This window comes from Silurus meridionalis, chromosome 21, assembly GCF_014805685.1.
Source record: "Silurus meridionalis isolate SWU-2019-XX chromosome 21, ASM1480568v1, whole genome shotgun sequence".
NCBI lineage: Eukaryota > Metazoa > Chordata > Actinopteri > Siluriformes > Siluridae > Silurus > Silurus meridionalis.
The window spans coordinates 4,912,626-4,938,911 of NC_060904.1; the positions used below are offsets into that span (position 1 = coordinate 4,912,626).

The 26,286-nt window shown below is 38.3% G+C and overlaps 2 protein-coding genes across 7 annotated transcripts; one reads left to right on the top strand and one right to left on the bottom strand.

Annotated features, from left to right (window-relative positions):
* The first annotated feature begins 463 nt into the window (after positions 1 to 463).
* LOC124375410 (tripartite motif-containing protein 75-like) lies at positions 464 to 3,048 on the top strand. The gene is made up of 6 exons (XM_046833732.1): positions 464 to 734; positions 869 to 964; positions 1,434 to 1,673; positions 1,770 to 1,795; positions 1,892 to 2,028; positions 2,229 to 3,048. The coding sequence occupies exons 1-6, from the start codon at positions 534 to 536 to the stop codon at positions 2,861 to 2,863; spliced, it is 1,335 nt and encodes a 444-aa protein (XP_046689688.1). The 5' UTR covers positions 464 to 533; the 3' UTR covers positions 2,864 to 3,048.
* A 1,123-nt stretch (positions 3,049 to 4,171) lies between these two features.
* si:ch73-173p19.2 (V-type proton ATPase 116 kDa subunit a1) lies at positions 4,172 to 26,193 on the bottom strand. 6 transcript variants are annotated; one of them, XM_046833523.1, is made up of 25 exons: positions 25,650 to 26,188; positions 24,263 to 24,388; positions 23,799 to 23,904; positions 22,420 to 22,512; positions 22,267 to 22,325; positions 21,417 to 21,775; positions 20,355 to 20,451; positions 20,114 to 20,192; positions 19,919 to 20,016; positions 18,669 to 18,797; positions 18,502 to 18,599; positions 18,162 to 18,276; positions 17,088 to 17,170; positions 16,801 to 16,894; positions 16,164 to 16,376; positions 15,918 to 16,068; positions 14,719 to 14,852; positions 14,196 to 14,356; positions 13,389 to 13,482; positions 11,536 to 11,654; positions 11,242 to 11,443; positions 11,020 to 11,127; positions 7,516 to 7,633; positions 7,260 to 7,422; positions 5,797 to 6,017 (listed from the first exon to the last, which is right to left on the bottom strand). In XM_046833523.1, the coding sequence occupies exons 7-25, from the start codon at positions 20,442 to 20,444 to the stop codon at positions 5,930 to 5,932; spliced, it is 2,337 nt and encodes a 778-aa protein (XP_046689479.1). In that variant the 5' UTR covers positions 20,445 to 20,451; positions 21,417 to 21,775; positions 22,267 to 22,325; positions 22,420 to 22,512; positions 23,799 to 23,904; positions 24,263 to 24,388; positions 25,650 to 26,188; the 3' UTR covers positions 5,797 to 5,929. The 6 variants fall into 6 exon arrangements, with proteins under 6 accessions (XP_046689480.1, XP_046689479.1, XP_046689478.1 ...); XM_046833522.1 differs by having other exon boundaries at positions 20,355 to 21,775; positions 22,420 to 22,507; positions 25,650 to 26,190; XM_046833519.1 differs by having other exon boundaries at positions 20,355 to 21,775; positions 25,650 to 26,190.
* Between the last annotated feature and the right edge of the window lie 93 nt (positions 26,194 to 26,286).

Genomic DNA, 26,286 nt, shown 5'->3' on the forward strand with positions numbered 1-26,286 from the left:
TTCCCCTTTTGAGTCTGGTTCCTCTCAAAGTTTCTTCCTCATAACATCTAAGGGAGTTTTTCCTTGCCACAGTCACCGTGGCTGCTCATCAGGGATAAATGCTCACCATTCACCTTAACTGTAAATTTCTCTAAAGCTGCTTAGAGACCATGTCTGTTGTGAAAAGCGCTATAGAAATAAACTTGACAGGGTTCTGGAAGATCGTTGTCTCATTTCACTGTGTACTGCATCAGCTTTATATGGTAGAAATGACAAAAGCTTCTTGACTTGACTAAAGCTTTTATTTGACACATAAAAAGGAAAGAAAAGAGGAATGAAATTTGGTACCTTGGTCCATAAAGGCGTCATAGAACGTCAGTGAGTGAGGAGGACTGATTTTACAGGTGTGTGACGTTATGCACCTGAGAGAGACTCCGCCCACATCAGGAGCAAATAAAACACACACACACATCGCTCACACACAACTACCCAGACACATCGCTCTCACACACACACAGCGCTCACACACAGACAGACAGACACTGATATTTAAGATGCGTCTGGTTTTCCCTAAACGCCCCTCCGTGCCAAGGTCCCGGGCGAGCTCGAGCGCCTCCTGCTGTCCGGTAATTGCGGGTTCCGCGGTCCTTTACTGCGTCACGTGCGATCAGGCGCTCGGCAGCCGCTGCGTCATTAACGGTGCGCACCGGGATCACCGGCTCAAGGACCTGAAGGAAGCCGTGCAGGATCAAGTGGTAAGAGCTGTGTTTTTATTCTAACTATGATTCTGTTTTCCTCACCATTCACTGAAACGCTCCTCAGTGTGTGCATGAACATTTCTCTGCTGATGAGTGATGAATGATCCTGGTGTTTATTTCATCTGTCACAGAAAAATCTGAGCAAACTTTCCGAGACAATCAAATCTAAAGAAAGAAAGTTTCACGACCTCACACCAAGGATTGAAGCAGCAGAGCGCGAGCTCGAGGTGAGATTTAACCATAAAAAATATATAAATAAAAAAAACAATCATTTAAATATATGTATATATAAAAACTAGCATTATGTAAATTATTATAAATATTATTATGATTAATAACAGTTTACAGATTATTATAAGATATTATATAAATTGACAAATATAAATAATAATATGAATATGAATATTATGAATAATACCTGAACATTGATGAACATTATAATTATTTATTATTATTATAACAAACATTGTGATGTTAATTATAAAATAATATATTAATAATAATAACATTAATAGTAGCTATAGGAACAATTATTATTATTTTTTTATTATTTTTTTTTATATAGATTTATATTAATTTCCTTTGTCTCTAAACCTCGGTTTGTTTAATAAAGAACGCTAAACAGAAAGCACAGGATGCGTCTTGTTACGTATTTCCACTTTTCTGATTCCACACTGAAAATTGTCTTATGTTCAGGAGAAGTGCAACAGGACACGGGAGCTTCTCCAGCAGGAATACAGCAGCCTGATGAGTTTAATCGAGCAGAACCAGCAGCAAGCTTTTTTCATCCTGAATGTCCAGAAGGAAATGATAAAGCAGCAACTCCATCAGCTGCTGGAGGACGCACATAACTACCAGAGCAAGTCCAAAGCTATGATCGATGATGTTGAAAAGCTCAGCAGCAGACAGGAAAGCGAGAACCCCGGCAGCATGCTGGTAAGCACTTTGCTCAAAAAGTTCGGATTTCTTCTCAGAACAGCACTTCAGCCTGATCCTAATCACTGATTTTATTTGTGTTTTATTTGGAAACAGGGGGAGATCAGCGCATTTGAGACCAGGTGAGTCCCAAACACTGCCACGACCTTTACCACATGTTCAGATCAGAACCCTGAAGTGTTTTGTGAAAACTGATAGAAATTGTGTTTCTCTTGCAGCTTACACACGATGAACGAGTTTTACAGCTCTGTGGACAAAAAGCTGCAGGTCGATGACACGCGACTGAAAGCTCTGGAAAACTCCATTAAGAAGATTGTGGAAAAAAACAAAGATCTGCTCCCACGGCCATGGGAATGTAAGTGTCTTCAGCTGTCTTCTTAATGATCTACAATCTATTAGATCACTAGATGATAGATTAATGTAGTAATTCAGTGCAGGAAATTGGGTTAAGGGCCTCCCTCGAGGGCCCAAGTGTAGCACTTTTAACGACTGAGTTTTTGTTCAAAGGTTACATTTTTAAAATAAAGCTCTAATTATTTTTTTTATTTCTGACAGTCTCTGAGATCATTACTTTGGATGAGAGTCGTACTCACACTAATGTCCAGATCTCGGAGAACAAGATGGAGATGTCGGTAAACCCTACAGGTATCCAGAGACCTGCTAATCCAGCACCATGGAGAACCGCTCTGGCATCTCAGAAATTCAGTAAAAACTCACATTACTGGGAGGTGGCGGTCGGAGGCTGCGAGAGCTGGGTGGTGGGAGTCGTGGAAAACCGGGGTAAAGGTGTCCAAACAGAGCCTGCGATCAAGGAACAGAAAAACTCGTGGATTCTAGAGTGCGAAGGTGGCGAGCTCTCGGCGCTGCACAACAACGAGTTCAGCAGGGTGAAGGAGACCAAAATCGAAACCGTCGGCATCTTCCTGGATTGCGATAAAGGCAGACTGAAGTTCTACAACGTCAACACTGGCTGCGTTCTGCACACATTTATTAACCAGTTCAAACACGCCGTGTCTCCCACGTTCAGCATTCAGGCTCAACATGACAGTGTGGCACGGCTGAAGATCTGCAACCTGGTTCACAAATCCGAGGAGCGATTCGACCTCCCCGACACCTCCGTGATCTCAGAGTCACAGAACGAGGAGGCTATGGAGTTAAGTTCTGTTAGTTCTAATCAAGACATGATTTGAAAGCAAATGATTTAAATGTATGTGAGCATATTTATTTTACATCTAAATATATATAAATACTATTTATTAAAATCTATTACTATCCAGTACTGCAGTGTTGTGAAGAGTAAAATGAAGGTGTTTCGGTATACACACAGCTGAACTGTACATGTGCAATAATTGATCTAATAAAATATATTAATAAATCCTGTTTACATGTCTATTTTCATGTTGATGGTTAATTCAGTGTTTAAATAATGTGAACACACAATGGCTTTATTCATTGGTGATTAAAGCTACCACATAGTCAGGTGTTTAAAGCTACACCAAAATTAAGTCTCTGCAATCCATTTCCCAGTTTGTATTATTGCAGAAACATACAGTGTTTATACACTATATGGAAATGGATCTAGAGAAAGTGTGGCTCAAGATAGAAGTGGGACTGCATCAAGGATCGGCTCTGAGCCCTTTCCTGATTGCAGTGGTGATGGACAAGGTCAGACAGGAATCTCCATGTACTATGATGCTTGTGGTAGATATTGTGATTTGTGGTGAGAGTAGGGAGCAGGTTGAGAAGAGCCGAGAGGTGGAGGTACGTGCTGGAGAGAAGGGGAATAAAAGTCAGTATATGTGAGAGAGAGGGCAGTGAAGTGGTGCAGTTGTGCCTCGTGTTAGCAGTGCAAAGTAATGGAGTGTGTTAAAGAAGTGAAGAAAAAAGTGCAGGCAGGGTGAAGAGGGTGGAGAAGAGTATCAGGAGTGAGAGGACAGGGTGGTAAGGAGATGGACGATCCGCTGTGACGACCCGTGACAGGAGCAGCCGAAAGAAGAAGATACACTATATGGACAAACGTTTGTGGACACCTGACCATAAGATTCGTATGCTGTTTTAACATCCCATTCCACATTTAGTCCCCATATAATAATCTACACTCTTTTGGGAAAATGTCTTACTAGATTCTGGAATGTGCTTCTGGAAATTGTATCTAATTGGCCACTTATACTATTGTGTATCTCCAACTTTGTGAATCACATAAGGCTGGAGAAGTTAAGTGTCCCTATGCAGTAAAATCATCTTAGTATTAAAATGGGCCTCACACTAATTCTTTAAACACACACTCCTATATTGTCTGTTCAGTGTCTGTATGATCTTTACGATGTAAGTATTTAAGGTACACGGTATGTCTTTGTCTGCACTCACACACATCTGGTTACCATGTCTTCTTACCCAATCAGAGACAGTTTTAGTTCCGGTTATTTCCACTGTGTGAATATACTTGTCTGTTATCTGCAATAAACTGAAGTCGAACCATGTGCATCGTAGATCAACAAACAAACAAACAAATCTTGCAGTGAAGTCAAATGATGTCAATACAATTACATGTGGGCATACCAGTAAGTTATTATCATTCTTGATCCCTCATTTACTTACACACCTCAGAACACCCAGGAGCGCTCATTAAATACTAAGATATATGCACGTGCTGCTTTACCATTAACAAACACAATACAGTGACGGATCATCTACAGACGAATACCTGGTGCAACCCAAACACGCATGTGTGTGTGGATACATAGTGTAAAAATGTGGTAAGTTGTAGTCGAGTGTATTAAAGACAATAGTATGAGTCTAGGTCTATTTTGAAGTGTGTAAAAATTATTTTCCAAGCAGAGCTAGTTGCATATAGATATACTGTATATATCGTAATGCATATATAGACTTGGAAAAAAAATTCCAGAAAGGAAAAAAATTATAAAAAAAAAAAAAAAAAAAAAAAAATACAAACATTTTAAATCTATAAAAATATATATGTCATGACTATCATACCATTATGTCACACCTCACTGCAGCTTAAGGAATGTGGACTAGAATTGCGTGTGAAAGAACTCCAAGTAGACTTACAACACACCACCCTTCTGTATTGAAAAAAAAAATCAATAAAAACCAGAAGGAAAAAAGCGCAGAGGGACTAAAACCATTTCAGCTTCACAAGCAAACCCTTTGGGTGATTATTCTTTATCACCAGGACATAAAAGAGAAATTTCAGGACAATAGATCATGAAGTGACATTTTATTGAGGTAATCAGCAGTGTACATGCAACATATTTTTAAACATGAAAAAATGGATGTTAAGTGGGGGGGGCAGTAAATGCCTGAATATCAATAGTGCAAATATTCAGTGTAGTTTGCCTGTGGGTTTAGGTGTGCTATCAGTCTAACATCCACGTCTCCTGAGTGTCACCTTGTGGATGCAGGTGATATTTGTGTCTTCTCAGGTTGCATGTGTGAATTTGCCGAATTTATGTTCGTCATATATATAGAGATTTATGTAAAATGTTTTTGGTTTGAATTTGAGTAAAAAATTGTTGTTGCTGGTTTTTTTTTACTTCCTGCAGCCTGAGCACTTCAGTGTAAAGAGTAAATTTCCGAGTAAATATTTACGTTGGAGTTTCTGTCCAATCAGATTTTAGTCGCCACATCACGTATTGCCGTAAAGCCGACACTGTGAGAACCGATGGTCAGATTTTTCAACCGAATCTGCATCAAACAGCACAAGCTCAAATATTTAATAACTGCTTTTTAATTCCACAATAGCTGACAGAGGAGAAGAAATCGATTTGGTTGCAGATACACTTACAAGAACATTTACAAGTCAGACTGTTCAAGAAAAGGTGGACATCGTGATGTAAAGGTCTGACAGAACAGTTCAAAACAGTAGAATTTGCAAAAAAAAAACAACAATTTGCCTTCATTTTATATCCCCAGCAAAATCGCAACGAAGGGGGGAAAAATGCACAAAAAAACATGGGTCATTCTATGAGGTGAATATTGATGCTGCTGCTAGAGATGATGTATGCGGGGTGTGCAGCTGTGGCTGCAGTGAAAGGAGACTTGTTGAAATGTGTTGAATGGGTTTCTTGCTTTAGTAATGCCATTTTTTTGCGTTTCTGTATAATATTAATAGTTTCTACAGCGGTGGCGTCATAATGATGGTATTAAGAGATGGATTGATTCAGGCAGGACATTACTGAAGGAATAGGTTTTAAATGCATGGCCCGCCACTGGTGTACACGAGTACATGGAATACTTTACCGCTGCTGTGTTTCCTTAGACTTGAAGGACAACGGTGTAAATTTAACTCCATCTCCGTTATAGAACTTGTTCTGGAACTCAACCCTGTAAAAAACAAAAATCAATCAATAAATGACACACAAACACACAGATACCTCTTCGGAGAATTTCCTACTGAAAATCTAAATATGACTAAACAATAGAGAGGTAACGGTACACGTATTCGCTACAGGGCTTTTGGTTCGGTGCACATCGTTTTTATGTGCGGAACATAGATAAAATCCCTCTTATTACGTATCAAGTGGCGGGCTGCAAGTGTGTTTAGTCTCCGCCTTGCGTTTTGTGTTACTGGAGTTACCGCAGTGTCACTGTGGCTTCTCACTCAGTACCAGAAATACGATTTGTAGCACACTGACAAACTCGCTGCCATCGTTTTTTTTAACAACAGTCTCGCGAAACGGATTCTTTAGCGTTTTATGTACAGCTTCAGGAATTTTTCTTTTAAAAGGAGAATATCCTGAGAATTCCACATATCGAGGGAGTGAATGAATGAAGCAGGGAAAGAATAAAGACATTTGTTAAAGTCTGCTTAAATAAGTACAACAGCTAAATAGATCATATCTTTAGAAAATTCAAAAATTAAATGTAAAAATTACACACACACACTCTGTATTACCCAAACGAGGTCTAGAAAATGTTCCATCAAAATTTTCCATTCCATTTTTCATAATTGTATTTAATCTACTGTATTTATTTTGAGCCAATTTAAACGATCACTCAATTCAATCAATATAATAACAAAATTATTGCATTAGTTGAATTTATTCTATTTTATTTGTATATATTTATTTTTATAAACTATGAAATATTATTCTAGAATTTTTTTTAACCATGCAAGTTTAATTAAAAATAGTTTTAAAAATTTACAATTCACAAAGAGGTAAAAATAATAAACTGCGTTAATAAAACACAAGAGGCGATTTTATGTTTTGCATTTCTTCCACTAATTGTATGGAAATGGAACTGAACCGTGACTTAAAATCCCGAGGTACATACTAAACCATGAATTTTGCGTACCGTTACACCCCTACTAAACAGAATAAGTCTATTAACTACTATAAAAGTTAATGTTAATGAAGCCATTTTCAATGGTTGGAGCTATTTTAATAGGAAAGAAACATAACTCTGGCTTCTGCATGGATGAAATTCCTCACTGGCCATGACCATGATGTCACAGTTAACTGACTGTGATTTGATTCCATTACGCAGGTTAATAACTTTGAACTGCCCATTTTTCGGAGTGACTATTAAGACATAACAACATATCATTTAATAATACACTCTCACCAGTGCAGACGTAAAGCATGCAGGAATGCAGACAGTCCCTCCATGACTATCAGGACTGACACACTTAGCAGCACAAAGCAGCAGAAGATCAGCGCGAGCGTCGGCGACGACCCGGAGCGCAAAGCCACGCGCATCAGCATCCGCCATAATACCTCCGATAACTCTACACACACGATTAATGCTCCTGAACAAATCTGGTTTTCTTCTGAGGTATGTTTGTGTAAGTGGGTAAATGGGTGGGTGAGGGAGTGAGTACCTGAGTGGGCAAGGCTGAGAGCCCACATCCGCAGATAGGACGCCGTATTGGAGACGCAGCCGAGGCAGTGTTCTATGGTGTGGATCGCTTCGCACACGAACACATCGCTAAGACCGACCTGCAAAAATAAAAAAAATTAAATAAAGTTTTAGTGAAAGATTCCAACTTATCATTTGATGGGAACATTAAATGATTTTTGGTAAAATATAGCAAAAATCTCTAGAAAGAATAAAGAAGCAATAAAAACATATTAACAAAGGTAAATACTGAATAAAGGAATAATATATGCAGCATATTCGATCAGGCATAACATTATGAGCACCTGCCCAATAATGTGTTGGTCCCCCTTTTGCTGCCAAAACAGTCCTGAGCATTAACAGCATTAACTTGTCTGTTGGATTGAACCACACGGATCAGCCTTCACTCCACACGTGCATCAATGAGCCTCGGGTCACCACCCGTGACCCTGTCGCTGGTTCACCGCTGTTCCTTCCTTGGAGCACTTTTGACACTGACCACTGCAGACCAGAACATCCCACATGAGCTGCAGTTTTGGGGATGCTCTGACCCAGACGTCTAGACGTCACAATTGGGCTCTGGTCAAACTCATCCAAATCCTTACCCATTTTTCCTGCTTCTAACACGTCAACTTTAAGGACAAAATGTTAACTTGTTTTCTTATTTATTGCACCTACTAACAGGTGCCATGATAAAGAGTGTTATTCACTTCACCGGTAATAGATACAAGTGATTATGCATTAGTGTGTTCATCTTTCACCCAGTGTTGAGTTGTTAAACAGTATTATGGTGAAAGGAAAGAATGATTGCAATTATTTTCATAAAATGAGAAAATGAGCTCTGCTGCCTTTGTAGAAGTGACCTTCTACTCCTCATTGACTCAAACAATTTCAGCATTTTTTCAAGAATTCTTTTGAAGGAGTTTACTAATCTGGTTGCCATCGTTAGCACGATAGCACCCCCAGACAAATCACAGCGTGCTGAAATATTACCTATGTACCCTGCTTTCCTAGGCATAAGTCATAATTCAGACTTTTTAGTCTGATGGGTTTAGTCTTCAAGATGGATCTATGCCCACTTCTGTCAAGTCAATTTAAGAAAATGCAAAAAAAAAAAAAAAACATACATTTTGGTTCTGCTTCGACTGCAATACAAAACTTTTAGACACTAACCGTGTCTTCACTGATCATATGACTGATCAGAAACTGCATTTGAGTGAACCTGTGCATGCCGGTGTGTATTATCTCAGTGTAAAGTAAACTCTCAGGTTTGCAGCGATGAATTATGATGAAGTGACAGTTAGAGGGTGTGCTAGAGGGTTCAAAGTGCAGGGTGTGGACTGCGCTGCGCTCTATTTCTATATATGCGTGTAGAAGAGTCCATAAAGTAACGAGAATACGCCAAGAATCTTGCAGGTTAAAAAAAACAATGCCTTTCATCTTCAGTAACACTGCTAGGTGTTTGTCAGGAAACGCCTTCAGCAAAAAAAAAACAGCTCGGATTAACATCACTGAAAAAAACACAATGTAAAATAGAAATGTACAAAGGAAAATAAGAGAAAGTGTTTGCTAAAGCGTTTAATTGAAACAACAAAACTAATATTTTAAAGCAATACTGCTTATCAATCGAAACACGAGGCGGCCGAGCATCAATGCGATCTTGCGCATTCATGTACTTGTGTAAGTAGTAATATAATGGAAATTATGTAGAGAAATATTGCGTCAAATATAACTGCAAAATTATTCTATAAAGCAAGATTTTTTTCGCAAATAATCAAGTTTTTTTTTTTATAATCGTAACATTTCATTGCCGGCTCTTAAGTCTTTTTGGTATGTTGGGATGTTAGATAGGTTGTTCTAAGCAGCTTCGCTTTTTCAGCAGACTTTGACTTTTAATTGCTTTAAAATGTGTGAATCAAACGCGGTTGTTTTTTTACCCAAAACTTTTTGGACATAAAAGATTTCTGTATTAAATGTAAAGGTTTACGCAGAGGACATTCCTGGAAAACAGGGATCCCTGTTGCTGATGATATGATGATCTTGAGGAATGCTGTTGCACCAAACCGTCACCTATAATTGTTCTGGCATAAGATCAGATGACTGTAAAGGTTATAATATACGAGTTATACAACTTTCATCTGGATAGAATGTTTCACCATTTGTACAGTGTGTTCTTGGGCTAACGCATCTTCTTACTTCACAAGCCAGGACATGCCCATTTTGAACCGTGGCTTGCCTGAGAAACCATAATATCTGCTATTGCATGAAATAAAACCACCAATTTAACAGAATACAAGCATTACACGATGTAACTTTTTTTCACACAGGCAATACTGTATACAGTACTGTATATAGTACATATAGTTTTATATTATTACTACACAATTTGCTAGTTAATGCTTTGCTATACATATCATGTTCTTTGTGGTTGAGCAATCCTGTTATCATCTTCACAGATTATTAAATTTAACTGTATAAGAATAATAATGGCACCCAAAGACCAACTAAATACAACCAATTTAATTATTTGATCTATAACAAATAAGAACAAATGGCTTGCTTTCATACATTATTTTATACCGTGTTAGTCAGCAGTGTACAGTAATGAAGTGAATGTAATTCGTTACTGTATTTAAGTAGCTTTTTTGCGTATCTGTACTTTTCTTTTCTATTTGGTGGCGAATGTTTAGTTTTATCTTCAACACATTTTGACGTCAAATATCGCACTCTTTCTAATTTATATATATATATATATATATTAGAAGAAATTCCTGATTCGCCACAACACCCGTGGCCTTATTTGCCTGAATTTTTCGAAGTACTTGAAAAGAAAGTTTTGGGCTCATGGTCTTTTTAATAGATATCGATCATTGTTTGGCTTATTAATATCATTCTATTAATCGATCGGTAACAGAATCTTTTCACATAAACTGTGTTGATTAGGCAAAGAGTCTTGTGACAAAAAGATAAAGACATTACCGATATAATAAATCACAGTACTTTGAATACTTAAGTACATCTGAAGGGAAATACTTTTGTACTTTTATTCAAGTGAAAGTTCAAAAGAAGGACTTTTACTTTGAATATTTTACCTGTGTATCTCGTGTATCTCTCTTTTACTCAAGATCCAATATCTCTACATATTCACATATTAGGATTAAGTGTCCTTTTACTAGAGTTGATCAGCCTGTAGTGTTGAAACACACATCTCTATAGTGATACCTGCTGTTTGTATCAACAAACAAAAAAATAAACAGATGCGGCAACGAGCTCGTGTTGCAGAGAAAAAGCTCTTTCAGCGCCTCAAAAGGCGACTGGGTGTAATGTGATTAAAATTAATTAGTGAATGTACGCATGTGGTGTGACTCATATGATGAAAGGGTGTGTGTGCTCTGTGCACACGTGTCTATGTTTGTAGACTTGCACTGGATTGTATTTCAAACGTGTTTCTAAGAATATTCATATATTTTGAATAGTTTCACCGCACCTGGTCTGAAATCTTTTCTTGTCTTCTGTACATGAGCAATGGTTTTATTAGCAGCATGATAGGGATCATGAGCAGAGCCTGGACCACCAAGAAGATCTGGACAGCTTTCTGGGGGGGGAGAAATAAAGCACAGATTGGTATCGGTGTGTTTGTGTGAGAGAGGACACTAAAAATACATCATGTTAATCGACAGTATTTACTGCGCCTCAAATAACGTGAGACCTGTCCGCTGTAGATGAATTTCTCGTCAGCTTGATAGTTAAAAAACATCATGTTGATGAAAATCAGGAGGATGCTGCGGTCACACTGCACGCCCCTGCGCCACTTGAACAGGATGAGGAAGACGAGGTAACCGAACAGAGACAGCAAGAAGACGAGCTCCGGTATGAAGCGCAGCAACACGTTGCGGACTTTTCGGAAATGTCTGGATGACAGGGGACATGTCGAGGTTTTAGGAGAAGATCAGCGGTCAATATTTTAACAAATTTGATGAAATCACATGCAAACAATACGCACATGTAGTTGACCGCGCTGAGGGTCAGGCCGAAGGTCATGTGACACACTCCGATTATAACTGCCATCTTCATCTTATAGGAATTTAGGAAGGAGAGTTTGTTCGATGCAATATTCCACACCTATAAATAAAAATATAATATAGTTAATACAGTGGCAGGCAGTCAGGGCCAGCAATTGACCTACATTTACAAGCTAAATTCTAATATTTGTTCCATGAAATTGTATTAATTTATTCCCAACAGTTGATTCTCTTCATTTCGTACATGTATGTGGATGTTAGATTTTTTGTCCAATATTTTAGCCTCTATGTGCTGCCATGTCAATCCAATCCGCCCAGGGCCTTCAAAGTCAGTACTGCTGGCCTTTTTACCACAGAGAATGTTATCAATTAGTCTGTTTCTTTAACCAATCAGATTTCATATTCGCCTCATGGAGATAGCATCAGCATTTTTCCGTTCTCTGATTGGTTGGTCAGAGGGAATCTGTTACAGCCAAGTCGACTGGCAAAACATGTGTGTAGCTCTGCACACATTAATACATCAGAGTTAGACTTTTTTTATGTCTTTTTGTCTTTTTGATGACTATTTTTTATGTCATTATACAAATATTGATTCTGAACTGCTACAGATGATGTAGTTGCACAGTTGAGGTTGTAATGTAGAGGTTTGGAGCTTGCTTTAGTAAAATGGTATTAACCCTCCATATGTGAGATGCCTCTCTCTCTCTCTGTAATGCCACGTGTTGTTATACTGCATTTTTGTATAGTATTGATGGTTTCTATAATTGCGACATGATAGTGGTGGTATTAAGAGGTGGATTAAGTCGGGTAAGTCCCCACTGAAGGCCCAGGTACCAAATAGACGGCCCGCCACTAAGTTAATGTAATATCTTTTTTTAAGAAATTCAAAACAGGGCTGATGCACAGTGACCAAAGAAATATCCTGTGCAGTCGAATTCAACATGTAGTGCATTCTAAATACACTTTATGGACAAAAGTGGGTGGCCTCTAGAGGTCAACCGATTAAAAATTCAACCATGAATTTGAACGATCCCGAAAGCTAGGATCAAACTTACCGATAACTGATTAATTAACCAATATTTTCAAAATGGATACTAGATAATATAAAATAAAAACACGATGTAAAATTCTTTACTAAACATTATTACAAAATAATTTATTAATTCATTAATTTCAATCCAAGCGGACCTTCTCAGCAGCTCCAGAAACACAACCTGGAAAAACTATCAACAAGGATTTTTGCAGATAGTTCCAGCAATAAAGTATCGTTGCCAATTTGTCTGCAAAACCGATGAATCGGTCGACCTCTAGTGGACACCTGACCACTCAAAAAACTAGAACCTCTTTTTATGCTCTAGCACTGAACTAAGACGCACAAATATGTCTCAGCATGACAATCCTTCTGTGCACAAAGGGAGCTCCATTAAGACAAAGACATTTTAGTTGCACCTTCTCATGATGCTGTTTGCTTAAGTAATCTATGTTCAGGGGCATTTATACTGACAACACATGATACTGCACACAATAGGAATCCATTCAACTTATTATTGGGACTTCTGATGCCATTCGGTTACATCAGAGCCAGAGCAACAGAGCTGGATAGGTATTTAATCACTTCTTTTACATTTATATCTGCATATAATTCTAAAGTATATAGATTTAATTCATATAATTCAATATTACATCACATAATTAACAAAACAAAAAGTCACCAAAAATGTGTTTATAAACTAGGCTAAGATTCTACATTGCGTAGCCAAATGACACAATAAGAACGTGATGGCATATCAAAATGACAGGATGTGCAATGTGTGTGACACTTGTATGCACTGACTGGATCGATGCCAAGCATGTACGGCGTTCCAGAGTAAACTCCTGGTACCGCAGGGTTCAAGTGGAGATGATCAGAAGTGTGCAGGGTTTGGTTGCTGAGGGATCAAAACAAAAAAAAACATTAAGACAAAAATACATTGTGATCATGACATGAATGGTGTGGCTGTGTGTAATTCAGAGTTATTTCTGCTTACATATACAGAATAATATTGATTTAATGCTCAGATTTTTTTTATTTTCATGACTATGAAAATTGTAGAGTCACACTGAAGGCATCAAAACTATGAATTAACACGTGGAATTATATACATAACAAAAAAGTGTGAAACAACTGAAAAAATGTCATATTGTAGGTTCTTCAAAGTAGCCACCTTTTGCTTAGATTACTGCTTTGCACACTCTTGGCATTCTCTTGATGCGTACTTTGAAGAACCTACAATATGACATATTTTCAGTTCACTTTTTTGTTATGTATATAATTCCACATGTGTTAATTCATAGTTTTGATGCCTTCAGAGTGAATCTACAATTTTCATAGTCATGAAAATAAAGAAAACTCTTTAAATGAGCAGGTGTGTCCAAACTTTTGGTCTGTACTGTATATATAATATATATAAACTTTTGGTCTGTACTGTATATATTATATATATATATATTTATTTATTTATTTACACATTGTTTATCATTTATTATTTACTGAAGATTCACAGATAAGTGTAAGACTAGTAAGGAAACTGTTTTTCAAACTACTTCATGTTAAATGCAGCTTTGAAACTGAGCCTGTCCTCCCAGAATCTCAGTGTCTCACCTCCAGGGTCCACTGGGCCAGAACATGGCTTTGACGCTCCACGATGAGCCGACGATGTTGAAAGATTTGGAGAAACAGTCATTATAAATGAGACCAGTGTAAATGGAGAAAAAGCCCATCAGCAGGATGATGTAGCGTCCGCCCACCAGTGTGGATACAATCTGGAGGGAGAAACTCTGGAAATCATTAAAACATTACTTCATAGGACCTTAAATGTCGTTGTGAGAGCTGTTTACTGTAAAATGAGTTTAACAGCTGAGCAGCTGAGTATATTTATAAGCTGGTAAGCATTACAGTGGGAAACATTTAATTGGACTTGCAAGGCAATATTGCATTTCACAGAACTGCTTTCAATACTTATACAATTCAGCTTTGAAGGTCTTGGGCTCATCCTGGTCAACATCTCTGGTCAAGCTTTGATTGAGGGTTGATGATGTCTTTTAGTGCCTTCCAGTGGACATGACATATACAGGGTACTTTCACAATGGTATGTATGGTAATTTTCCCACAGTTAATGATCTACCTCGTTCTTCTGCTGGTTTAATTTCTGCTCGTTCACGATGATCCAGGCAGCAACCAACGTCAGGATGAGTCCGTGACCACAATCTCCGAACATCACGGCAAACACAAACGGGAAGGTCACTATGGTATAAGGAGCTAAGACGGAATGAAAAAGAAAGTTTTACTCAGTAGCGTTTTACTGCTCCGATCGTCAATTTAGATTTCACAGTAGAAACATTGTTGAAACCTTCACAATCTTCTGATTAAGTATGAATGAACAGCTTCATATTTAGTAAACCAAGAGACTCAACTCTATAATCTAAACCAGAGCAAACACTGAGTCCCCCAAGTGGTCATACAGGACCATTAGCTGTTTTTGTCTCCTGTACTTAAAGTACACAAACCATGTAAAAAAGAGACACACTGGGTAAAATACTACTAAAAGTAAAAGTGCTCACTTTAAACTTTCACTTGAGTAAAAGTACAAGAATTAGTATTAAAAAGCACATTGTTTATTAGTCTCAGAATGTTCTGCTTGCTGATGAACTAATGATGAACTCTCTTCTTCTTTCCTTTACTGTATATAAATACATATTTATATACAGTACATATATAACAGAGAGATTCAACAGACACAAAATAGAAAAAAATCCCCAAAATAATAAATTTACATTATCTATAAATTAATTTGTATTTGTTCGAGTGAAATAAGTATTTGATCCCGTACCAACCAGCAATAATTCTGACTCCCACACACCTAAATTAGTCTTGTCCTTTTAAGAAAGAACTCCTAATATCAATACATTAAGAATAAAAAAAATCTCGCCACAGACAACTCCGTTAGCGCTCGCGGTGTCTCGTGCAAGTGGACTGCGTGCCGAAAGACAATTGAAATAGCTAAAAACAAAATTCAACTCCGCCTTCAGGTCCCAGGCCATGCTGTCAAAAGATGAAAGATGTGCACATGACAGGATGAGTGAAAACAAGTGTTTAACATTTTTTAAAGTTCATTTTTGTGTGACACTTAAAAAAATTATTTGGTGCCTGTTGTTTTTCTCAAAAGAGCCAAAGGCACCTTAATTAATTTTTTTGTTTGGAGCCTTGCATTTGTTCTGTTTTAATGACCCATAATAGAGTTGCTGATCAGAGCTGCTAAAATAACTGATTTTAAAAAATGTAGCAGTTTATCCATTAACTAGAAGGAAAAACAGCTGGTATGACCTGGATTCATCTCCTGATAACTGTTTACGCCGTATGTATCGACTATCTGCTGGAAGCCTGTGGTGAAGCGGTTCGTCCGGTTAAATGTGGGCGGAGTTTCAGGGCTCTGGATACGATTTAGGACAGGCCTGACACTGGAACCGGCATTCTCCTGCAGGCACACACAAACATACATGGGATAAACAGTTCTGCATCGATGCTCACCACGTGAATCAAACCGTGACATGCTGATTATTTTTTGCTCACGGCAGCTTTAGTCAGAGCGTGCTGAACGTGGCCTAGATCTAATACCGGACACCAAATCTCTGCGATGGTGAGTCTGTGGGTGATGTCCATGCTGCACAGGTTGAGCGTGTGGTAGATGGACTTCATCTTGTGCACTTGGATGGACCAGTCTGTAATTCGACTTGCTGCTTTAATCAAAACCGAAGTGCAGAATTCTTCACACTCGCGTAAAACCTGTAGACAAGCGAGACATTTTGTACGCTGAATGAAAGAATCTGTCATTCAAAAAGGTATCAAGGTCTCAAATTAAGTCTATTATGCATAAAGTACAAGCATATATACACACATATACGAGATGGTATCAAAAAGTTCAGAGATTTTGTAACATGCCAACAGATGACATCACAAGGCTGCACGCACAGTCACAAGGAGCACCGACCTTCATAAACCAGTGTGCCAAAGGGCATTATTCACTGTACATCAGGAGCTGTGCGACCGGGGCTATTCTGACCATGTGAGCACCCTGTCACATCACACATGGGTTTCTCGCCAGATTTGACTCCTGCGGACTACGCCCTTACCCCGAAGAGGAAGCTCCTTCTGATGCTAAATGCAATTCATGTCTCTTTATTTAAAAAAGTATCATGAAAAGTTTTACCATCTGCAGTTCCTTAGCGCGCGTCCGTATGTCACGCTTCATTTCCTTGTGATCGTGTAAAGTTCCTGGGCATGGGTACAAACTGACACTAAACCTTTAACACACAGATGATACACATATAAAAACTCTTCTATCCTTTTATTATCTGAACCAGGTTCTCAGTAATAAGCAGTAAACTGTACCCCAAAGGTCAAAGATTTTTTGTTTTTGATGTGACATTACAAATATTACAAAAAGTTAAAAAAGTTGGAATTACGGAATATAAGTGCACAGGCAATTTCTCTCACCCTTCGCATATTTTCCTGATTTTTCTCTGCACCTGCTCTCCTTGCACCCAGATGATAAAGGCGTCTTTCTTTACCATGCCGTCCTGCCAAAAAGAAAATATATTAAATATAGCCAGTATGGTTGCTGCATGATCAAATACCAGTAATACACAGGAGCTGCAAAAATGATAACATAATTTATAAGGAAACAGTCTAGTAAAGATTATATACACCGACCAGGCATAACTTTATAACCATCCATCAGGCGTAACATTATGACCACCTGCCTAATATTGTGTTGGTTCCCCTTTTGCTGCCAAAACAGTCCAGACTCATGAAGCATCAACAGCATTACCTTCTACAGCAATTTGAGCTACAGAAGCTCGTCTGTTGGATCGTAACACGCAGACCAGCCTTCACTCCTCACGTGTAATAACAAGCCTTGGTTGCCCATGACCCTGTCGCAGGTTCACCACTGTTCCTTCCTTGGAGCCCTTTTGATAACTACTGACCAGTGCAGACCAGGAACCTCACACAAGAGCTGCAGTTTTGGAAATGCTCTGTCCCAGTCGTCTAGACATCACAATTTGGCCATTTTCAAGCTCAAATCCTTACATTTGCTCATTTTTCCTGCTTCTAACACACCAACTCTGAGGGCAAAATGTTTAATTGCTGCTTAATATATCCCACACACCAACAGGTGCCATGCTAAAGAGATAATCAGTGTTATTCACTCGGCGGTCATAATGTTATAATGTCATAATGCCTGGTCAGTGTATATTAAAAATGAATAGGACTGTAATAACGTTTTATAACACTCAGTGCTGCTTTATTATAAGGTCTTCACTTCACACTCGTGCAAAACCAGTATATTTTGTACATTGAATGAAATCATGATAATCGCATGAGCTCATGATTGAGGTGTGATTATCGATTGCAATCTGTCATTCATAAAGGTCTCAAAGTCTCACATTTAGTCTCTTATGCATACAGTACAAGCATGTTCATACACACATAGATGAGATGGTACCATAAAGTTTAAAAACTACAAAACACACAGGAACATACAGTGGTACATCTGTTTTCATTTCTGACCTCTGGGAGCTGTTGAATCTCTGCACGGCGCAGCAGGAAATTCTCGTGAAAAAGGCGCCACAGGACTTTCTCGAATGTGGGAAACCGATCGTGTTTAATCACACCGGTGATGAACCTGAGAAATGAGGATTCAGATCAAAGAAACAGGCAAATAATGTAAAGTAATAATAATCATAATAATTCTCATTCCACATTTAGTCCCTATTTACTGTTATAATAACCTCCACTCTACTGAAAAGATGTTTTCGACATGTTTGAATGTTTGATTCAAATGACGTCATTTGAATGTGTGTGTGTGTGTGTGTGTGTGTGTGTGTGTGTGTGTGTGTGTGTGTGTTACCCCAGTTTGGGAGCTGTAACAGTGCTAACGTTGTTTCGGCGCTCGGTGAGGTGCGGGCCATCGTTCTGAATCTCAGTACAGAAAAGCTGCATCTCAGCCTGAAGGTTTAATCACAGAATTAATATAAAACATGATCAATGACGTGTCATTTTGAATTATTTTTTTACCTCCTGGAAAAAGTCGTGAATGATGTCGAGCAGTGCGCTGATCTCTAGCAGCTCAGTAAGGTTCCTCTTCAGTGTTGTATGATTAGAGTTAATCTCCTTCAGCTCCTGTTCCAGTGCTTTCACCTCACCCTGTACAAATGACACGACAATACACACACTCGGTATACACGATAAGACCATTTCCGATTACGACTCCTTAATACTTCTACTGAAACTGGCAAAATCTGTTACCGATGTAATATTGCGATTATTTCATATAATAATAGTCGATATTAGATAGACCATGAAATACTAGGAGTGCAACGGTAAACAGAATTTACGGTTCGGTACGTTTCTCGTTTTAGGTCATTTTTTTTGTGCATCAACAGTTGTCATTTTTAAAACTATTTTAAATAAAATGCCTGCTTGGTTACATAATATATATTTGTTTAATTTTATAATATTTTATAAAAACAAAATATATAAAATTTAAAAATTAAATAAATAAAATTAATACAATACACATTTTTTTTATATTTATTAAATGAAGTAATCGATTTTATTGTTTAAATAAAAATGTAATTAATGGAAAATTGTAATTAAATAGTTTACATTTGTTAGACCCTGTTTGTTTACTACAGGGTGTGTGTGTGTGTGTGTATGTGTGTGTGTGTGTGTGTGTTCCATTTAATATTTAATTTTCTAAAGATATGTTCTACTTAACCTTTTTACATATTTCAGCATATTTACCAAATGTCTTAATTCCTAACAACCTACATTTATTCACTCCCTAAATATGTGCAATTGTCTGGATTTTGTCCTTTTAAGAGGAATTCTTATAGCTGGACATAAACTGCTAAAGAATCCATATCACTGGCGTTAGCGATGAATAGGAAGTGGCGATTCCGAGCACTACAACTCGTATTTCCAGCATGGAGTTAGTAGCCACAGTGAGACTGCACTAACTATTTTATTTTTAAACCCCTGGCATTATGTATGTTTTCACATTTAATAATACTAATGTGTGAAGACTAAACTTGATATGCTCATTATCTGTTTAAAGCTGCTTTGAGACAATGTTCATTGTTAAAAGCGCTAAAAAAGAATTGAATTGAATTTGTGAGGAAACTCAGACTATGTTCCACACGTAAGAAGGATTGCAGTCAGTACACATGTGCCAAAATCCCTGTAACCAAAAAGTTCAGTACAAACACGTATACCGTTACACCCCTAGAAAATACATAAAAAACATGAAAAACCTTTGACCTCACCTCAAGCTCCAGTGTGTCTCTACTACACTGAGTCTCCTCACTGCATGATCGAGTCATGATGGGAATGTTGTATCGCGATATTTCAGCTTCAAAGAATTCTGGAAATTCGTGATTATTGATAGAATAGAATGTTAGAGAAATAACGCCATTAATGTCTCGCATGAAGTATTGGTAAGTTCAAATAGAATGACTTACTGATGATTCTCTCGATTTCTTCACACTTTCTCACCTCGTTTACAAATCTCCTCTGAGACAAAGTCATCCCTGGGTTTAGCTGCAATAATAATAATAATAATAATAATAATAATAATAATAATAATAATAATAATAACTGTGCAGTCATAACAAGCAGTAAGCTTGTGAAGAGTTTAAAAATAAGTTACATCCAGGCCAAAGAGAAACACACTATCACACACACACGTACAGCTTTACTCACATCTCTGAACTCGACGAGTCCCAGCAGGCCGAGCTCATTAACGCAGCTGAGAGCTGATTCAGTTTGAAAGAAGAGTTGTAGTAAACACATCTCCTCGCTGCGGAATAGTGAACCCATACTGCTGCTGATTTATTCAAATTCCAAATCAAAATAAACCGTCTGCTCTCAGACGCTCAGTTCCTACTTACTTCTCTCAGTGTGTTTGCGATGAGATTGCAGAGACTAGTGTGTTCCAGTCAATACATACAATAGATTAAAACACTGATCAATACAGACGCTGATCGATACAGACGCTCATTAATAGGGACCTAGTCGTTGTTCAGACCGTGCAAACAGTGTGATCCAATCTGAATTATTTACCACATGATTCACATGGCAATGGTAATGATTTATCATGGGTGATTTAAAAGATGGTGAGTTTGTACACACACACACACACACACACACACACACACACACACACACATATGAATCTCTTTGCTTGAATCTGTCTCTGGTGAATCAAAAAAATGTATGCGGAATCAAATCTTTAGACACATTTGGCAAATTTTAGACCTCATGTAAATAATAAAAAATATATATATAATAAATGATTGTAGAATGTTTATAAATTTTAATTTAAAAAAATGTATTCAAGAGTTGTCTCTCACACACACACACACACACACACACACTATTCAATTTCCATTCGGATGAGACGCTACTGCTAATTACTGAAAGAGTCGATACTGTTCAGCTGGGTACAATACATACTCTCTCTCTTTCTCTCTCTCTCTTTCACTCTCTCACTCACTCACCCTCACTCACACGCCACATACAATGATTTATTTGAAAGGTGTTTATACTACGTTCATACTTTCTAGCAACAATAGACAAACTGTAATACTTTTTTTTTTATTTGTATGATGAGTAAATAATTGAATAATAATGTTTTAATAGGAATGGAATAATTCCTGTTTAATATTCCTATTCCATATCATTTGCCGAGTCCTAAACTAATCTCCAATCTCCAATCGGCATGTACACACACTTGTCAGGTAAACGTACTGCTTAGCCATTTACCTGTTTGTCCTTCAAGCACCAATATTTGTCTCATTTAAACCTCTTTAGAAAATAACAGTCAGAAGTCAACACGGTGGCTTCATGGAGCTCTAAGTCCTGTTATTTCCCTCATTTTGTAGCTACCGTGCCGAACTTAAGGATCGCACTCCCGCCAAAAAGACGTTACTGTCCGAGAATCGTTTTTTAATCCTCTTTTCTTGTGAGCAAAAGACGGTGTGACTAGGATTCGTGCCTCCTGTTCTTTTTGAATTCTATGATCCTTTCGTGGCGCATGGTTTTCTCCTGCAGGGTGGACATTTCCAGAAGTCTCCGAATGAACGCCGTTGAAGCTCCCAAAACTGGATCTGCATATGGCTCATCTAAACAGGGCAAATAGAGAGCTGTACGATAGGCGCACTTTAAACTAGAGATGATGGTCAATAAGGAATACTACATCTACAGAAGAAGGAAATTTGAGGGGAAAAAAGCGAACTGGAACTGGAACGCAATGCTCAAAAAGCACATACCGTACCTATGGCTAGATGTCTGAATACTTTTGGAAATCTGTTGTATATCACAATAAGCCTTTATAGTTATTTTTATATTCATAAAAAAATATCAAACTATAAAAACTAGGAAAATAGAAGATAGTAGTCTGTATACTGAATACTGAATGTCCTGAAGACAAAGGGAGAGGGAAATTAGGGATACACCCATATCTATTAAAATAAAGAGTGATCAATCTTAATTATTATTCGAATGATAACGTCATAAGTATTAGTGACCTATTTAAAAGATGGCATCCTTTCATGTTCAAAAGGGTTTGAAAAGTACGCTATGTGTACGCTATGTGAAAAATGTTTGCACTCACCAGGGGTGGTAAATGGAGAGTGGAGAGTGGAGAGATTACACAGTCTGCTCGTTATCCTCCTGCACACACACACACACACACACACACACACACCCACAGGCTGACACGTGAAATGTCAAACCACTCACGTTTGTTTGGCACAACTTTACTCACGTGTTCCTGGAGAAGCCGCGTGGGCTGATAGGTGACGTGGTAATTGATACCGGATCTGACGAGACAGCGTTGAGTCTCCATCTGTCTTCTGAGCTGAGATTAAAGTACAGGGTGTTAATGGGATGCACCGATATGGTATCGGGTCTTAGCTGGTAAGGTGCTGGTAATCACGCACGTCATGAATGTGCCGTAATGTGACGTGAACCAAGTGCACTAGATGCAACACACTTAACCTAGAACACTTCATGATTAAGCATAAGCGCTTAAGCGGCTCTGAGAAAACAATACAATAAATAAGGCATGCTTTAAATGGGTTGGAGTGGAAGATCATGAATGGCCCGCTTTAGAGATCTGACCACAACCCTACTTCACATGTGTGGGATGAATTGGAATGCTGACTGCACCCCAGGTCTCCTCACCTCACCTACATCACTACCTGACTTTCATTACACTGCTTTTCCTCTACCTTTCCAGATGAAAAATGTTCTGCATTTAAGCAGCCATCAGTAATTTCACATTTCATCTCAGGGAGGTTTTTCTTGCTAATGGCTCGCTCATTAGACGCACTAACATGTCAATTCAAAATGTATAACCTATTATATACCTTTATTATTATTATTATTATTATATCTTTATTATTTCTAAACTACGGTAAATTAAATAATGGAGAATATTATAAGGTGTTATAATATACATTATATATATATATTAGGGCTGTCCATCAAATACAAATATTTAATTGCGATTAATCATGTGATTGTCATGAGTTAATTCGTGATTAATTGCAACTTAATCGCTATTAATAACTTAAAAAGTTATTAATACACTAATTGTAACAGATGTTACAAATTAATTCATTTCACTCAAAATCTCTCCGTTTGTAATTCAATATTTTATATTGAATTAATTTACACTCTGGAAATTATTCTTTTGATGTGAATTTCTCTTTTGAGATGTCATGTTTGTATAGTTATATGTTCCGGTTTTATCAATGGTTGTTTTGATTGTTAAATATGGGACATGGCTCCTTTAAGAATTATGATTGGAAAATAATTGTTTTATTTTTTTTAATATACATTATTTTTATGTCTGAGTAAAGAAAAGACGTCGTGTTGCGTTGTAGGTTTTCATTTACACTCTTTTATATTTATTTATTTATCTTATATTATATTTATTCATTTATTCCCCATGTCCCTCCTCTGCACATGTCCAAACCATCTCAATCTCGCCTCCCTCACCTTGTCCCCCCAAAACGTCCTACATGCGCTGTCCCTCTAATAAACTCACTTCTAATCCTGTCCATCGTCGTCACTCCTGTTGAAAATCTCAACATCTTCAGCTCTGATAAAAGTAACAACTGTTTTAATCAAAATACTCACACTAATGTGCAGGATTTTGTGAAAGGCAAGTACTTCCTGTTTACGCTGCACCTTGGACTGGGAATTGGAGGTAAGAGAGTTGTGTGTTTGATGAACAGTTCTTCATCTGTTTGGAAAGAGAAACAAGCTGGTCACTTATAGAATAATCAATATTTAAGTAATCAGTCAACTACAGGTATGTGAATAATAAGGAATGAACTGAATGAAGGCGGGTAGTGCGAAGGTCACAATTATTGGAACAAACGATAATAAATAGTTATTAGAGAGAGGGAGCGAGTGAGGGAGTGCCCCGTCTGACTTTGTATAAAACTGTAATTGTTTATTACTATGGTTACAATGGTTTATAAGGCAAAGCATGTATTTAAGATGGTAATTTAACTGACTGGAACTACCTGTATATCCAACGGTTTGAGAGCACACCTTGCAGTCGATCAGAATCGAGTCATTATAAGAAGTCAACACACCTTTTAAATGCTGATGAGTGCTGGAGCAAATCCTGTCTCCCAATCTGCGATCAAACAGGAAATGTCGTCCAACACTATAGTCCTGAGGGTTTTCTGAGCTCAAACTCAGAATGGGTGCACAGTCTCCTAAGAAACAAGAATGGACATTAGGACATGACATGAGACATGAGTCTAATATGTAATAGCCTCCTTCAACTATTTGAAACTCAAGAGCGGTGTTTTGTTGAAGTGCTGGAGTGAGTCACTTCACTCACATATTATCTAAACAATGGCCACCAGTCAGGCGTAACATTATGACCACCTGCGTAATATTGTTTTGGTCCCCTTTTGCTGCCAAAACATTCCAGACCCATGGATCATTAATAGCATGAACTTCTTCAGCAGTTTGAGCTACAGGAGCTTGTCTGCTGGATCGGACCACACGGCTCAGACTTCGCTCCCCATGTGCATCAATAAGCCTCAGCTGCCGGTTCACCACTGTTCCTTCCTTGGACCTCTGACTAGTGCAGACCGGAAACATCCCACAAGAGCTGCAGTTTTGGAGATGCTCTGACCCAGTCGTCTAGACGTCACAATTTGTCTCTTGTCAAACTCAAATCTTTATGCTTGAACATTTTTCCTGCTTCTAACATCAACTCTGAGGACAAAATGTTCACTTGTTACCTAATATATCCCACTCACTACTAGGTGCCATGATGAATTATTATTATTATTATTATTATTAGTAGTAGTAGTAGTAGTTCACCAACACCCCCCCCCCCCCCTGAAAGTTTGTGCACCCCTGAGCAACTTTATTATATAACAGTAATAACACTGCAATTAACACCAGGTTACATCAGAAGAAGAGGACCATGTACCACTGTTTCTCTCTCTCTTCCCCCTCTCCATCCCATCTCCTTCTCTTTTTCTTTCCTCTTAATTTCTCTCTCTCTACCTCTCTCCCATCTCTCTCCTTCTAATTTCTCTCTTTCCTCTCTTTTGCCGAATCTCGCTTTGCTTCTTCTCTCTCCATCCACCCTCCTCTCTCTCACCTTTTTAGCTCTTTCCTCTTCTTCTCTCTCTTCTCTCCCTCCTTCTCTGCACACCTCTCTCCCTCCTTTCCCCTCCCTCCTTCTCTGCCCCCACTCTCTCTTACCTTTTATCTCCTTCTCCTCTCTTTCTCTCTCTCCCTCCTCCTCTGACCCACTCCTCTCTCTCACCTTTATCTCTCTCTCTCTCTCTCTCTATCCTCTCTCTCTCCTTCTCTGCCCCCACTCCTCTCTCTTACCTTTTATCTCCTTCTCCTCTCTCTCTTTTCTCTCACTCACACTCCTTCTCTGACCCCTCTTCTCTCTCTCACCTTTATCCCCCTCTCTCTCTCTCTCTCTCTCAGGTGAACAGTACTCACTTCGGAGGCTGTTCGGCTGCTGTTTTTCCGACGATATAACATTAAATCTCACTCCTTCAGTCTTGTCCTCGGCGGGTGAAAATGTAAAACGGGACAGTTTGCTGTTTGTGATGTTTCTCCTGAAGTACAGCAGGTCGCTGGTAGAAGACCTTGTACTGACTGCTCCTGTCCGTTTAGGAGGAAAAGTCATTGGGATTGGGATTTTCTTAAGATGATATTTTGACATAAAGACGTCGAAATCTGTATTTCCAATCGTTGGAAAGTCATTTAGATGTTAACTGTATCATTATTTGATTTAGGTATTAGAAATACTTATCTTCTCATCCTCTCAGGAAAACCCGTTTCCTGTCCCCTCAGACCGAGTACACGCTACTATAGTTACCACATCCCATAATAATTACGACACGCGTTACTACGGTACCTTCACCTGGGTACGCATGCGCAGTTTTACTGAAACAAGGTATTAGAAAGGAGTTGAGAAAAGAAGTTTGCCTATACAGTATAATACTTCTTTTTTCTGGTCTATTGGTGTTGCACAAAGATGAGCAAATGGCAGCACGCAGGATCTTTAAATACAGCCGCAGGACTGATCGCTGCAAAAAAGAAGTCTTTAATATAAGAATGGTAATTCTCCAAC